Source organism: Ursus americanus, chromosome 2 (genome assembly GCF_024610735.1).
Source record: "Ursus americanus isolate L20-20 chromosome 2, mUrsAme1.1.p, whole genome shotgun sequence".
In the NCBI taxonomy this organism is placed as follows: domain Eukaryota; kingdom Metazoa; phylum Chordata; class Mammalia; order Carnivora; family Ursidae; genus Ursus; species Ursus americanus.
Window position 1 is genome coordinate 20,167,599 of NC_142128.1, and position 15,213 is coordinate 20,182,811.

The following is a 15,213-nucleotide window of genomic DNA, read 5'->3' on the forward strand; positions in this document are numbered from 1 at the left end:
TCCCTTGGGAAACCATCTGGCCCTGGACTCTTGTGTGTTGGGAGATTTCGATCACTGCTTCTATTGCCTTGCTGGTTATGGGTCTGTTCAGATTTTCTGTTTCTTCCTGATTTAGTTTTGGTAGTTTGTAAGTTTCCAGGAACGCATCCGTTTCTTCCAGATTGCCTCATTTGTTGTCATATAGCTGCTCATAATATGTTCTTAAGATTGTTTGTATTTCCTTGGTGTTGGTTGTGATCTGTCCTCTTTCATTCATGATATTATTATTTTGGGTCCTTTCCCCTTTCTTTTGGATAAGTCTGGCTAGAGGTTCATCAGTCTTATTAATAATTTCAAAGAACCAGCTCTAGGTTCATTGATCTGTTCTACTGTTCTTCTGGTTTCGATTTCATTGATTTCTGCTCTGCTTTTTATAATTTCCATTCTCCTGCTTGGTCTAGGCTTTATTTGCTGTCCTTTCTCTAGCTTCTTTAGGTGTAAGGTTAGCTTGTGTATTTGATACTTTTCTAATTTTTTTTTTTGAGAAAGGCTTGTATTGCTATGTACTTTCCTCTTAGGACTGCTTTTGCTGTATCTCAAAGGTTTTGAGTAGCTGCGTTTTCATTTGCATTCGGTAAGAATTTTTTTAATTCTTTTTTTTTTTTAAGATTTTATTTATTTATTTGACAGAGAGAGAGACAGCCAGCGAGAGAGGGAACACACGCAGGGGGAGTGGGAGAGGAAGAAGCAGGCTCTCAGAGAAGCAGGGAGCCCAATGTGGGGCTTGATCCCAGGACCCTGGAATCATGCCCTGAGCCGAAGGCAGACAGTTAACGACTGAGTCACCCAGTTGCCTGGAATTTTTTAAAATTCTTCTTTAATTTCCTGGTTGACCCATTCATTCTTTAGTAGGATGCTCTTTAGCTTCTGAGTGTTGGTGTTCCTTCTAAATTTCCTCTTGTGCTTGAGTTCCAGTTTCAAAGCATTGTGGTCTGAAAATATGCAGGGAATAATCCCAGTCTTTTGGTATTGGTTGGGACCTGATTTGTGACCCAGTGTGATCTGTTTTCGAGAATGTTCCATGTGCACTGGAGAAGAATGTGTGTTCTTTTGCTTTAGGATGGAATGCTCTGTATATATCCATGAAGTCCATCTGGTACAGCGTGTCATTCAGAGCCCTTGTTTCCTTGTTGATCATCTGCTTAGATGATCTGTCCATTGCTGTGAGTGGGGTGTTGAAGTCCCCTATGATTATTGTATTATCATCAATGTGTTTCTTTAATTTGGTTTTCAATTGACTTATATAATTGGCTGCTCCCATGTTAGGAGCATAAATATTTATAATTGTTAGATCTTCTTATTGGGTGGACCCTGTAAGTATGATATAACATCCCTCTTCCTGCCTTACTATAGTCTTTGGTTTAAAATCTAATTTGTCTGATGTGAGGATTGCTACCCCAGCTTTCTTTTGAAGTCCATTAGCATCATAAATGGATCTGTACCCTCCTCACTTTCAATCTGGAGGTGTCGGAGTCTCTTGTAGATAGCATATGAATGGGTCTTGCTTTTTTATCCAATCTGATACCCTGTGTCTTTTGATTGGAGCATTTAGCCCATTTACATTCAGAGTAACTATTGAGAGATATGAATTTAGTGCCTTTGTAGTACCTGTAGAGTCCCAGTTTCTGTAGATCGTTTCTGTTTCTTTCTGGTTTACATTACTTTTGGGCTCAGTCTTCGCTTAGAGGATCCCTTTTAATATTTCTTGCAAGGCTGGTTTAGTGGTCATGTGTTCTTTCAGTTTCTGTTTGTCCAGGAAGCCCTTTATTCCTCCTTCCATTCTGAATGACAGCCTTGCTGGATAAAGTATTCTTGGCTGTATGTTTTTCTCATTTAGTACCCTGAATATATCATGCCAGCCCTTTCTGGCTTCCCAGGGCTCTGTGGATAGGTCTGCTGCCAGCCTACTGTTGCTACCCCTTTAGGTTAGGAACCTCTTGTCTCGAGATGCTTTCAGGATTTTCTCTTTATGTCTGAAATCCGCAAGCTTCGCTCTTGTATGTTGGAGTGTTGATCTCTTTTTATTGATTTTGAGGGGGGTCCTCTCTATATCTTGGACTTGTATGCCTGTATCCATCCTGGGATAGGGAAATGCTCAGCTATGATTTGCTCAAATATACCTTCTGTCTCCCCTCTCTCTCTTTCTTTGTTCTCGGGGACCCCAGTAATTCTATTGTTTTGCATTATGGTATTGCTGATTTCTTGAAGCCCCCCTTCATGGTCCATTAATTGTTTTTCTCTCTTTCCCTCGGCTTCCTTCCTTTCCATCAACTTGTCTTCTATGTCACTTACTCTCTCTTCTGCCTCACTTACCCTAGGTGTTAGAGCATCCCATTTAGACTGCATCTCAGTTAAAGCATTTTAAATTTCAGCCCGATTAGATTTTATTTCTGCACGAATATTCTCTACTCTCTTTTATGCTTTTTTCAAGCCCAGCTAATAACTTTATAATAGTTATCCGGAATTCCAGCTCTGATATTTTACTTATATCCATATCAATTAGATCTGTGGCCGAGAGTATTGCCTCTGGTTCTTTCTTTTGTTGTGAATTCCTCCTTCTAGTTATTTTGCTCACAGAAGAATGGATGAACAGGAGAGCAAAATCAAAAATATTAACCACGACCCAAGCAAAATCCACACTAGACAAATCTAAAGAGGTCAGAAACCAAAAAAGAAAAAAAAAGAGGGTAGGGGAGAAGAGAGAATATAATCTCCCAGGTGTTCAAAACAGGTGATCCACTTGGTTTCGGGTATATTTTAGTCTGTTTGTTAAAAGACACTAAATCCCAATAATGTAAAATCACCAATGTGTGTGTGTATGTATATATACATATACAGAAACATAAAATTGAATAAAGTGAAAAGAAGCCAAAAAGGAAGAATATATCTAATGTAAATGTAAAAAAAATGAAAGTTAAAAAAAGACTTAAAAGCAAAGAGTTGATAATATAAGAAACTAGTTGAAAAGGAAAAAAGAAAAGGAAAATTTTAAACTGAAAGATAAACAAATCACGAGAAAACCTTTGAATTTTATTTACTGTTTTCCCCTAGTGCTTGCTTCTAAACTTGGTGTTCACCTGTTTTTCCACATGGTTTTCTGGGGGAGGGGCCCGCTGTGCTGATTCTCAGGTGTCTTTGCCTGGGGGGAGTTGTACCCTCCATTTCCAGGGGGCCAGGCTCAGGGTAAACTGCCTCTAGTTGGTCTGTATGGCTTTTGTTCCCTGAAGGCTTTCTGGGCCTCTTTAGAGGATGAAAACGAAAGTGGTCATGCCCTGATCTCCAGTCCCTGTGCTGAAAGATCATGGTTCCCTCTCTTCAGTAAACCCTCAGGGATAAGGGGTCTTCACTTTTGTGTATACCAAACTCTGCAGTCTCCTGCAGTGCATGCCTGCACTGATCCTCCCAGGAGAAGGCGGAGGGTCGCGGCTTTTCTGTCCTTTGCAGGGCCCCCACATGATAGCTTTTGCCTGACCAAGCCGCGGTTTGAGGTTTATGGCAATCCCCCTCCTCTGCTCCCTGACCCTAACAGATTTCCCGGCTCCAGTGCCTGGGAACTCTGCTGGCTCAGGTACCCCTGTTTTTCCTGTGACCCTAGGGATCCTGAGACCACACTGCCCCACCTGGGATTCTGCCCCACCTCGCCACCTGAGCACCTTTCAGGCAGGGACGTCTCTCACTTGGAGCAGATTTCTAAAGGTCTGATTTTGCACTCTGGGGTTATGTCACTTTCCTGTGGACAGCTCACACAGGCTCCCTCTCCCTGCAGATGATCTTCCCATATATCCCCACAGATTCATTTCTCCGCACCTTCTACTTTGCAAAAAGTGGTCACATTTCTCTTTGTAGAATTCCAGCAATTCTTTCTGTACATCTCAGATTGAATTCATACGTGTCCAGAAAGACGTAATAGTTATCTAGCTAAATTACAGGGACCAGATGAATTGAGGTCCCCTGCTGTTCCATCATCTTGCCTCCCTCCCTCTATGTATTACTTTTTAAAAAATATTTATTTATTTTAGAGAGTGAGCACGGGGATGGGCAAAGGGAGGGAGAATCCTGAAGCAGACTCCCTGCTGAGCACAGAGTCCGACACGGGGCTCAATCCCAGGACCCTGAGATCATGATGTGAGCCTAAACCCAAGGTAGCCACTGAATTGACGGAGCCACCCAGGTACACCTCCATTTGGTTGAAATGTTAAACACAGGGGTGCATGGGTGGCTCAGTCAGTTAAGCGGCTACCTTGGGCTCAGGTCATGATCTCAGGGTCCTGAGATCGAGCCCCCCATCAGGGTCCCTGCTCAGTGGGAAGTCTGCTTCTCCCTCTCCCTCTGCTACTTCCCCTGTTTGTGTTCTCTCAGTTATTCTCTCTCTCTCTCTCAAATAAATAAATAAAACCTTAAAAAATAAATAATTGGTAAACATATATATTAATTCACAAGATAACTGATGAGGGGCAGAGCAGACTCCAGGCCCACAGTGACTTGGCATGGCCTTAGCGTTCCAGGCTCCTTCCCCTACGTCTTGTTGTCCTAAGGCTAGTTCCACTCAGGTTTGCCAGAAGACCTTCAGGGATATTTGGACTTCAGCTCCCCGGCTTAGAACACCAAAACTTTGCTTCCTTGTAGCGTAGACCAGGAAGAGTTTAGGCTACCATAGCATTTTTCGGTTGTATAGACCAGAGAGTACAGGCTACTCTAGCATTTTCTAGGTTGTAGCAGTTGTGTTTATTTGTTCCTGGTTTTCCCACTATGACCTGCTTAAGGGATGTGGAAGGACTGGTACCTAATACAGAGCCGGGGGAAATACTTAGGTAGTCATTCGCAAGTTTCACAAAACAATCCTGGATCTCCTTTCCTATGGACACAGAACTTCTGGTTGAGCAGAGTTGTCTGATTGGCTCTGGCCAGTGAGTTTGCTGAGGGAATAGGTGGTGGCAGGTCTTCTAGGTGAGGTATGAGGTGAGGTTATGTGCTTTCTAGGGTCCTGGAAAAAGAGTTAGCCGCATGAGTAAAGAGAGGAAAGAAATGGCCACTGTGGGGAGGTTGAGGGGCCGTGTATGTGAGCACCAAGAGGGATGGCCGCGTCTGTTGACATTGGTAAGGGAGCACCAAACGTGCCTCTGTTGGCCTTTTGAGGTAGATGATTTTCCTCCTCGACCTGGGTCCTGAGAACTGGGCCAGAACCTAATGACCTCTATTCATCTGCCTCCTTTCCTCTGTTCCAGGTTTGCAGTAAGCCCTGACTACTGGTATGACCCTTACATCCAGCATTTTGTAAGAGTGTCTAAGGAGAGGAGGTCCTCCGAAATTAACAGAGGCAAGTGACCCCCTCCCTCCCAACGTCCCCTCATCAGCCCAGAGGCCTGAGGTTTTAGGAATTCATGCTTAAAAAGAGAGAGTTCCAGTGTTCACTCTCTCCAGGCATATGAATGTGCTCCTACCGCAACATCCTCATGAACACAGTGTATTATGAACCTTTTCATTGTGGTTAATCTGATATGGGAAAATGTTATCTTACGGTAATTTTGTTTTATAATCCTCTGATTTTGGGGGTGAAGTTGAAAATCATTTTTGTATGTTTAAGAGCCATTTATATGATCTTTTACTGTGAATTGTCTGTTCAAGTAAGGAATTACTTTTTTGGCTTTATTAAAGCAGTAATAACACTGTTAGGCTCTGCAAGTCCTTTCTATCAAGGCAGAGAAAGGATTTGAGGTGGGAGGGTGACTCAGTCTCAGCCAGACTGAGAAATTAACCAAGTGACCACAGTCCTTGTGTGTGCCAGGAATCCTGGCCCTAAAGATGGAGCCTATGGGTAGATTCTATAAGAAATGCAAAGAACGTTTAACGTGGTGGTCCCTGAGAAAAAGGACGTGGAGCTTACTTGGAGCTCAGGATGAACCCAGGCATTAGGAAGATGGGGCCAGGCCTGGCTCAGAGGCCTGAAGCTTCCCTCCTGGGCTCCTGAGGAAGCTTTCTATACCACTGCTGCAGAGGCAGGGACCCACCTCGGGGCCTTGGGAGCTGGGTGCCCGAGGCAGCATGTCAGCCAGCCTGCCTCTTCCTCTGCCTGGGCTGGCATCTCCAGACTGGGGCCCACTAGGAGAGTGCTTCCCAAACAGCGTGTGGTGAGCATTTTTAAAGTTTTTTCCCAATAATCAGCCTGTTGTGGATGATACTCTATAACATACAATAAAAATGATTTCCTCGAAAAATAAAAAGCCAGAGACACGTAAAATACAAGCTCAAATTGTGTAGTAGCAGAATCAATAGGTCTGCAGTAAGTTTTTAAATGCTACCCCAATTTTGTTCTTAAAATAGTTAAGCACAAGGCTTTAGAACACAGATTTTATCTTCCTTTCCCCCTCTTTTATTTCCCATCCCCTTTACTCCAGCTCCCCACTCCGGAGCTAAACAAGTCCGTTTATTGGGCAACGTTTACTCCTGGCTTCCCCTCCCACCGATGCTCTGTGAGGCCTTTTTATAAACATAGAGGCTCTTACCCACACAGAATGGAGATGAAGGGAACACGGTAAGAAATACTTTTTTTTTTTTTTTACATTTATCTGCCCCATTTCCTGACCCCAAAATATTATTTTTGTCATGATCTCGCAATTCTGAGTTTGAGCCGAGTCCTGAGTAGGTTTCACCTAGCTATGAAAAAGCGCGTTTCCAAAAGGAACATTTAGATCTGACATTTTGATGTAAAACACTTGTCTTTCCCATGTAAAATAATGGGACATTTTATTTTAATTTTTAAAGATTTTATTTATTTATTGGAAAGAGAGACCATGAGCAGGAGGGGCAGAGGCAGAGGGAGAAGCAGGCTCCCAGCTGAGCAGGGAGCCCGATGCAGGGCTTGATCCCAGGACCCTGAGATCCTGACCTGAGCCAAAGGCAGACGCTTAACCAACAGCCACCCGGGTGCCCCAAGGGGCAATTTATTTGTAAGATCATTAATTCCATTAAATCATTAAATAGATTGTACTTACTTTGCTTGTAGCAGCTTTGAATTAAATTTAAAAAAGGAAGAGAATGTGAAAGTCACTCTTTCTCCCATGAAGTCCACAATAACCCGCTGACCCGGAGGAAGAGCAGAAGTGTCCTGATTTGCTTTTCTCCTGGCGTGTGCTCTGCAGGGATGATATCCCACCTCACTGAGCAATAGCTTGTCTCTGTCTCTCTCTCAGGATATTTCACTCACGTCCATGGCGTCAGTCTGCTTATAAAGGCATTTCTACAGAAGACAGAATGTCATTGTCAAATTCTAAATCTTGGGACTGGGACGGATACCACCTCTGGAGATTAAAGGTAAATGAAATTCCGCCTCTTCTTTCCCAAATTGTTTCACCTGTGAAGGTGCCTGCCTGGTTCAGAAATGTTAAAATATATTCAGAGGGAATGCAGTGACGGTCTGTCTCGCGCCCCCGTCCCCAGATGCTTGCACCTGCTGCCCCCGTCAGCCACATACTTAGTGTCCCCAGAGCTCTGGTGAAGGATGGGTGCCTTTCATCTCATCCTTTGCTGTTACAAACAGGGCTTAGGATAAAAATCCTAGTAGACATTTCCTCTGCATGGGTGGAAGAACCCTGCCCGTGGAATTATGAGAGCCAGAGCCCCTGCATCTGCCATATTGGCAATAACGAAGATTTTATTGTCATCCTGCTAGTGTCTTTGGTACAGGCTGGAGGTGCACACGGCTGGGTGATTGTGCGATGACACAAAGGCCTTTTGCAGCTATTACCTGATTTGGTCCCTCACCTGCTCTGTTAGGGAGCAAGAACAGGTGTAACTATGCTCACTCACAGGAAAGGAGACGAGTCTGGTTAGTGGCAGAACTGGGACCAAATGGGCAGCAGCTCCTCCAAATCCAGGTTCCTTCCCTGTTCTCTACACAGAGCCTGTGCTTGTTCAGGGGGGTCTCTGCGGTCTGTTGGGCTGTGGTGCGTCTGTACCTCAGTGACCATGGTGTGGTGGAAGGAACGGGAGCAGAAGGCAGTGGCAGAACGTGTGCAGTGTGAGTGGAAGGCATTGGAGAAATGCCTCCTCTCGGCCCGACACCGTTTCGACTTGGTCCCGACATTTGGATTCTCCCCGCTGTCACGTACGTGGGTTAATAATGAACAAATCTGACATTTTTATTCCTGGGAACAAGGTACATTGAGACTTAGGTACCCCTTCCAAGAAAAAGGTTCTCTCTCAGGAGTGAGGAAGGCGAAGAGCACAGGGTCAGTAAGATATTGTGGAGGTGTTTTGTTTTGTTTGATAATTATATTGGTCCAAAGGGTTTTTTTAAATATATATGTTTCTTAAATAATAAAAAATAAACAATGCTTCTTTGCTTCTTGGAGCCTGGGCCTGTCGGGCCAAATTTAGCCCACTCAGCTATCGTCGTAAATAAAGTTTTATTGCAACACAGCCACTCCCATTTAGCTGCATCTTCTCTATGGCTGCTTTACCAGCATGACAGCGGAGTTGAGTAGTTCCAAGAGAGGCTGTCTGGCCTGCAAAGACTAAAATACTTTCTGGCCATTTACAGTAAATTTGCTAATCCCTGTATTGAGAGGTATGTGCTTGTAGAACGGGGCAGGGAAAATCTTGGCTGCCAGTCTCGTTGTCTCATGCACCTTCCCCCGGGATGTTCCCCCAGCTGCACCAGCAGAGGCAGCGGGTCACAGGCTTTTTGCTGCCGCCATCGTGGGAGCTCGTTCTGTATGACCTCCGGGGCCCAAGACTTTGGGCAGTTGAAGGCTCCCCACTTCGGGCAGCGGGCACCAGGAGGGCCCAGGAAAGCCAGTACCATCACAGAAACAGAATAAAGGGGCAGTGAACCCCTTTAAGGGACCTCAGCTGATCGGTGTCTCCCGACTTCTGTTTTCACACAACCCAAGGATCAAGGACGCAGAGGGTGGGTCTCACCTCGGGCAGCCCGTGCTGCGGTTGGCCCTGCGGGATCCCTTCCAGTCCAAGGGCTGTGCTTCCTCACGGCGGTCCCCAGCTGCCATCCAGGAGCCGGTCCTGTCTTCGGTGTCTTTCTTGCCTCCTGTGACTCGCCAGCTTTCAGTGAGTGGCGTGTCAGACGGGCTCAGGGAATCCCAGAGTCGAAAGTGGAAACATGTGCTGCAGCCATTTTGCTCCTTTTCGAAAGCCCAGAAAGAAGCTGTCTGTTCCTTAGAGGCTCGAGGTGTGCCTTTTGGTAGCTTTCCCTCCCCAGTGACCCCTTAGTCAGTTCTTCTGAGGGTCAAGTAGCTGATGCATGGGGAGCGCTTTTTTTTTTTTTTAAAGATTTGACTTTTATTGGGGGGGGAGGGGCAGAGGCAGAGGAAGAATCTTAAGCAGACTCCCCTCTAAGCACAGAGCCCAATGCTGCGCTGGATCCCAGGACCCTGAGATCGTGGCCTGAACCGAAATCATCGTCGGCCGCTCACCCGACTGAGCCAGCCAGGCGCCCCAAGGGGAAGCTCTTTATACTAAAGTAAGAAGTCCTACAGAAGATGTGGGAGTGTATGCTGTCCTTCATCTGCTTTTAATTGTTCTCATTGTCTTTGGGAATTTTAGACTCTCCTTACCCTTTCCTGTCGTGGGAGTAATGTTCTGGAAGGGTGCTGTGGAGTTTCCTAGCAGAAGTTAGTTCTCGTCTGCCCTAAGCCTTTCCTCCCAGTAGCCTCAGCTAGCTCGTCCATCGCCGCGCTCTGCAGACGGGCAGGCATGTGTGGCAGCTCTGAGAGTGAACGGTTGAGATGGGTGAGCCTGTCTTTTCTGATACATCACGAAGCGGTCCTTTACTCTCTCCTCCTGTGTCCCTCTGTCACCCTCCCTCTCCCCCAAACCAGACCCTCTGATTTTTCCACTAGGTTGGGGGTAGCTGGACCTATGGTCCTGAAACTTAACCCATAGGGATCACCTCCTACTAGAAAATGCTTGCTTGTGATTTCTGACCCCATCTTGCCAACCCCTAAGACAGCGACCCTCCCCCATCCCTGCTTCCCATCGCTCCTGACTGTCTACATAGGTGAGTTAATATCATACTACATACTACCGTCTACATACACGGTGCTCTTCCCTGCACAGTTGTTCACATCAGAAACAGGGGTATCATCCTGACCCCCGCTTTTCCTTTGGCCCAGCCTGCACCGGCGACACCACCACCGGATTCTGGACACCGGCATCTGTGTTTCTCTTTGTCTTTCCCCTTTGACCAACTGGTTCTGTATTTCTGGAATAGAAGTAAGGTGGACACGAGGGTGTTAAAAGCATGCATGGCGGGGGGGATGCCGAACAGTCAGCAGGTTGTGGAGCGCCTTGTTTCTTGCCAGGCCTCAGGGGTGTGAGGAGCTGTTGCAGGAGACACGCAGTGTGTGGTTGAAACAGGCCAGAAAGGGGTGTCCTTGCAGTTGGTGAGCTGAGGAGAGAATGCGTTCGAGAATCCTCCTCAGGGCTGAGTGAGTGAGTGGACACGACAGAGATGGGGGGAATGTGCTAGGAGCCCAGGGGGTGACCAGGCTGGGGAGGCAGGTGGTGGAGCAGGGCCGTTAGTGTGTCTCTCTATGTGTGTGTGTGTGTGTGTGTGTGTGTGTGTGTGTCGGTCTCTGTGAGTCTCTGCGTGTGTGTGTCTGTGTCTCTGTGTTTGTGTCTTTGTGTCTCTGCCTCTCTGTGTGTCTGTGTGTAGGGGTCTGTGTGTCTACATGTCTGTATTTTGTACCTCTGTTTCTCTGTGTCTGTCTCTTCTGTCTGTGTGCCGCTGTGTGTGGGTCTTTGCGTCTCTGTGCGTATGACTGTCTTTGTCTAACTCAGTGTGTATGTTTGTGTGTGTGTGTCTCTGTGTGTGGCTTTCACACTTTCTCTACTGCAGCCCACAGTAAAAATACATGTACAGCCCAGGCCAGGCCCCACATCTGTGTACCTGTGTCAGTAAATCAAAGGCACACCCTTGGCGCTTACTAGCGCAGGTCCTGCTGTGCGTGTGGCTTGTATATTTATTTCCTCATGAGTCCTCACAACCCCGTGAGGTGCAGTCAATTTCTCTACTGTGCACACGAGGAAAGCTTGGCCCAGGGAGTTTAGTGACTTGCAGCGCCTCACAGCAGACACGTGGTGGATGGGATCTGACCCCCATTCCCTGGCTGCAGACGCCTGCCCTTTCCCACCCACCGTACGCGCCTCTCACAGAAAAACGTAAATGTACCACAAGACAGTGCTCGCCCTCACTGACGGGGATGCTTTGTGATGTTTGCTGTTGTATCCTATTTGATCCCGCACATGCTGGCCCCGACCCCTCCCCCCCAAACACACAATTGTTTCCTGACCCTCTCTAATCTGTCTCAGTCTGCTTTTTGGAAAATCTGTTAGCTCCTACTTCCCCAGCGCCTCTCAGTGCCTCCCCACCTCCATGCCAGTGGCTGCTCCCCCAGTTCAGGCTCCCTGTGACTTCTTCCCTGGACCTTCTTCCTGGACGGCTCTGAGAATCTCCTCACATTTGTCCTCTATCCATTCTCCACACAGAGACCAAAGTCACCTGAAAAGTACCTTTCTGACCATATCGTTCCTGATTTAAATCCCTGAAATAGCCCGTTGCTGTTTGGGGCTTAGTACTCGGTACATGACGATGGTCAGTAAATGTATGCGGGAATACAGAATTAGCAAACTTGCTGTGTATTTTTCCTCAGGATGAAGATCTCCCATGAAAATATTTTTGAGGTCGACTTTGCAGTGATTGTCACGAGAAAGCTGCCCAGCATCCAGTAAGTGTGGCTTGGACCAGAGGACAGAGCCGGGCAGAGTCAGAGGCAGCGGTCAGGAGGGGGCCGGATGCATGCTGGAGACCTCATTTTAGGGGGCCCTCCCCTTGGACCCCCTCCCCGCTTTCTTGCTGGCCCCGGGACCTCATTCCAACCTGTCGAGCAGTCTTCCACATGCAATACACTCTCCCTTGTGACTGTTCTGTCCATGAACGTCATTTCTCTGAACCTTGAAATGACCTACACTAGTTTCATGATCTGAATTGTTCTGTGTATTTGGTCTACTTCGTTATCTCCAGGGCATAGAGAGGTGCCCAGCCCAGAGCAGATGCGTCGTCAATATTGTTTGAGCGAATGAATGGGAGGCTGAACTTAGTCATTTATGGTCTGTGAGATATTCCGGGGGCCACGCTGACCAGGTTTTAAGGAGTTTGCAGAGTTGTAGAGGGCGAGTTTGTGAATCTCTGCTGGGAGCTTTTGTAGCACCGTGTGCAATGCTTCCCTTGCATCCCCTCATTCAGTGCTCAGAGCAGCCTCGTGAATTCTGGTGGGGAAACCGAGGCTCAAAGCAGTGAAGCGAATTTCCATCACGGCACCTGTGAAGGAAGGGGCGGAGCTGAGATTTAAGCCCTGGCCTCAAGCCCGAGGGTTTGGAAGGGAACTCCCTTCCTTCTTTTTAAATGAGTGATTTCAATAAAATGCCAAGAATTGCCTTTAAAAAAAATTTTGGTGAGCATAAAAGTTTCAGCTTGTCCTTCAAGGATTTCTAATTCTCATCATCTGGAAATAGTTTTCAAGTATGAGGTTGATCTAGTTTACCCTATGAAAACAAGGTTTTCACCCTTTCCAAATACAGGATTCCGTTACAGAAAATACGCTGTTCGGTTGCCATCTGGCATCTGAGGCTGTGCCTCTGCAGACGATGTCCTAGCCTGTTGGGACCCTGAGTGAACTAAGAGGAAGCGGGCTCTCACTCAAGCCCAGAGGTGCTTCTGGGCTGAAAAACGCATTGGCCTTTGTGTATGGTTGTTGTGATGGAGGATTCGGCTCTCTGAGGTCTGATTTTTTGCATATCCTGTAGGAGGGAGTCATCGCATCAACATTACTGACTTCAAGTCTGAATAGGAGTCCTTTTTTCAGTGAACTGTGAGCGGTGAGCAGTGTGTTAAAGATTTTGTTTGAGAAGAGGCAGAAAACTGGAGACGACTTGGAAAACCTGGAACATCGGGAAAATCCTTGTTGACGTATCCTGAGCGATTTCTGAGTGTTCAGTATTTCATGATGAGATTGTGAGTGGGCATCCGATTCGGAGTGTCCTGCTTAGTGACCTCGCCAGAGCCCCGATCCACTGAAGTGTGAGTGCGTGTGCCGAGGGCCAGACGTCAGGAAGCAGACGGCCCTGTGGAGTGAGTGGCCCTTGCTTTGAACAGGAGCAGGATGTATTTGCCGCTCCTGGAGTGGGTGTTTGCGGTTCTGCTGAAACTGAGCTCCTTGACTCATTTCTCTCTTTCCCATCTTCCCACAGAGTCAAGCCTTTCTTATCACAACCCATTACAGAACTACATTCGGAGGACCCACTTCAAATCGGCAAGTACCCTTAACCTACGTGGTACGATGTGCACTACAGAACGCTCTTTGCTTTTTTCCCCTTTTCCTTTTAAAAGGGGTGTGTGTTTGTGTCTGCGTGTGTGTGTCTGTCTGTCTGTCTGTCTGCACCTGCGGGTGAGCACTTGCGATGTCACGCAGAGTGTACTTCTGCTGATACGTTTACACTGCATCGCATTTACCGTGAAGGAATTTAAAACAGATGTCCATAGGTCCCCGTTCTTCAATCTTTACAAAATGGGTTTCAGTGATTTACAACCAGTGCAAAATAGATTTTTTCCTGAAAATCTCTGTTTCCAGCTTTCCTTGGGAACATCCAATCTGGCAGCATCAGACCCTAAGTCCTAGGTGGCTGCTTCATGGAGGGGGGCTGTCATCCTCCAGTCCCCCCGCACTGCTCCCCGCTGTCTTGTACCTGACCTGCTCCACCTGTTATATCACCTCCTCGGCCCCTGTGCTCCGGGTTTCCCCTCACGTTTTAAGTATGAGTGTTTCCAGCAACTCCCTGCTCACCTCTAAGCCTTTCAGTCCAAGGTAAACCTCTTCCAGAATGTTCCATCGTTTTCAGTCTGTGTCTGGCAGAGTATTCAGGGGGCTTACTAATAATTCAGGTCAGAGGACATGCCCAGAGAGGATGGCCTTCTGGGATGGTGGACACAGATAACACAGGAAACATGAGACAGCGAGACAGGCCTCTGTGCAACCACAGTGCCACAGTCATGCTCCTGGTGAAGAGACTCCCAGAAAGAACATCTCCCCCATCCTTCGTTTCCGTCCTACAGATTATAAGTAGAACCTGTGCAGGCTGTGCCATGTGCTGGCCTGGCTGTTTTCTCCACACTGTCGCTATCATAACTTTCTGTATATGTGGTGAATACTTGTGTCGGAATGATTACCTATAATGAAGGAGCTAACGCTTTGCATTATCTTTGATCCATCGATGCAGAAATGTATGAAGTAGAAAGTAAAGACCCGGCATAATCTCTCCCCCCACCAAGATAACCAGTGTTCAGAGTGTTTTCTCCTATGGATGAACAGTACACCTAGAGACGGATAAATATCACACATGAAAACACAAATACAGTCCAGTGCCTGGCACCTAGAAGGGTCAGTAAGTTTTTGCTGAAAGACTGTACATATACACTGAATAAATACATAGGTTGTAGTTCAATATATATCTGTTGAATGAGTGAATCTACATTTCTCAAAATAAATAGATTTATGTATAATTTTAATAAAGCGAATAATTGACACATCCTGTTTTGTAACTATTCTGGATCCTAGTAACTCATGGCTGTGCTTCTATTGTCATTTATAGCTCTGCCTCATTATTTCTGATGGCTTTCTAGTTCTCCTTTGCATGGAAATTCCTTTTTACTTAATGTATTCAGTACTGATGGTCCTTTAGATAGCTGCATTTTATATGGTTTTCTATTAAACAGTGTTGTAGAAAGCACAGGTACAGGTGCGTATGTGCAGGAATTGCTGGCTCAAGGAATTGCCCCTTATGAATTCTAATAGCCACTGCCAAACTGTTCTTCAAGATCCTCTTTACTAATTTGTATTTTCACAAGAGTAGATGACGGTTCTCTTTCCCTACAAAAGACATTATGTAATACTTAGTGTATTCTGACCAGCACTCCTTCTCCCCTGCTGGTAACAGCACCCAGTGTTCTCTGGGGGCCAGTACTCCCCCATTGCCATTCCCTGTGGTTTGGGTGGGGCTGACTCCATTTGCATTTCCAGGGCATGGCATGGAACCCAGCCAGACATCTTCAGAGTCTGTCCTGGGGCTCTAGCCACAGTGAAAAGTAGTCTATGTCCCTCTGGG

General features: G+C 46.6%; 1 protein-coding gene across 15 annotated transcripts in view; it reads left to right on the forward strand.

Moving 5' to 3' along the window:
* Positions 1 to 14,635, forward strand: part of LOC148110495 (uncharacterized) — a 36,690-nt gene extending 22,055 nt beyond the window's left edge. For 2 of the 15 annotated variants that reach the window (XR_015727362.1, XR_015727363.1), the window contains exons 2-5: positions 5,265 to 5,356; positions 6,435 to 6,571; positions 7,230 to 7,350; positions 7,938 to 14,635. Coding sequence is in view for 2 of the 15 variants with exons in the window: in XM_087869502.1 (XP_087725628.1) it covers positions 7,888 to 8,143; positions 9,397 to 9,514; positions 11,706 to 11,780; positions 13,303 to 13,364; positions 14,329 to 14,363 (546 nt within the window). In the remaining 13 variants the exon portion in view is untranslated. Of the gene's footprint in view, positions 1 to 5,264; positions 5,357 to 6,434; positions 6,572 to 7,229; positions 7,351 to 7,372 lie in introns of those variants that run through there. The other 13 variants (XM_087869503.1, XR_015727369.1, XR_015727370.1 and 10 more) reach the window with 13 other exon arrangements.
* Positions 14,636 to 15,213: the final 578 nt, after the last annotated feature.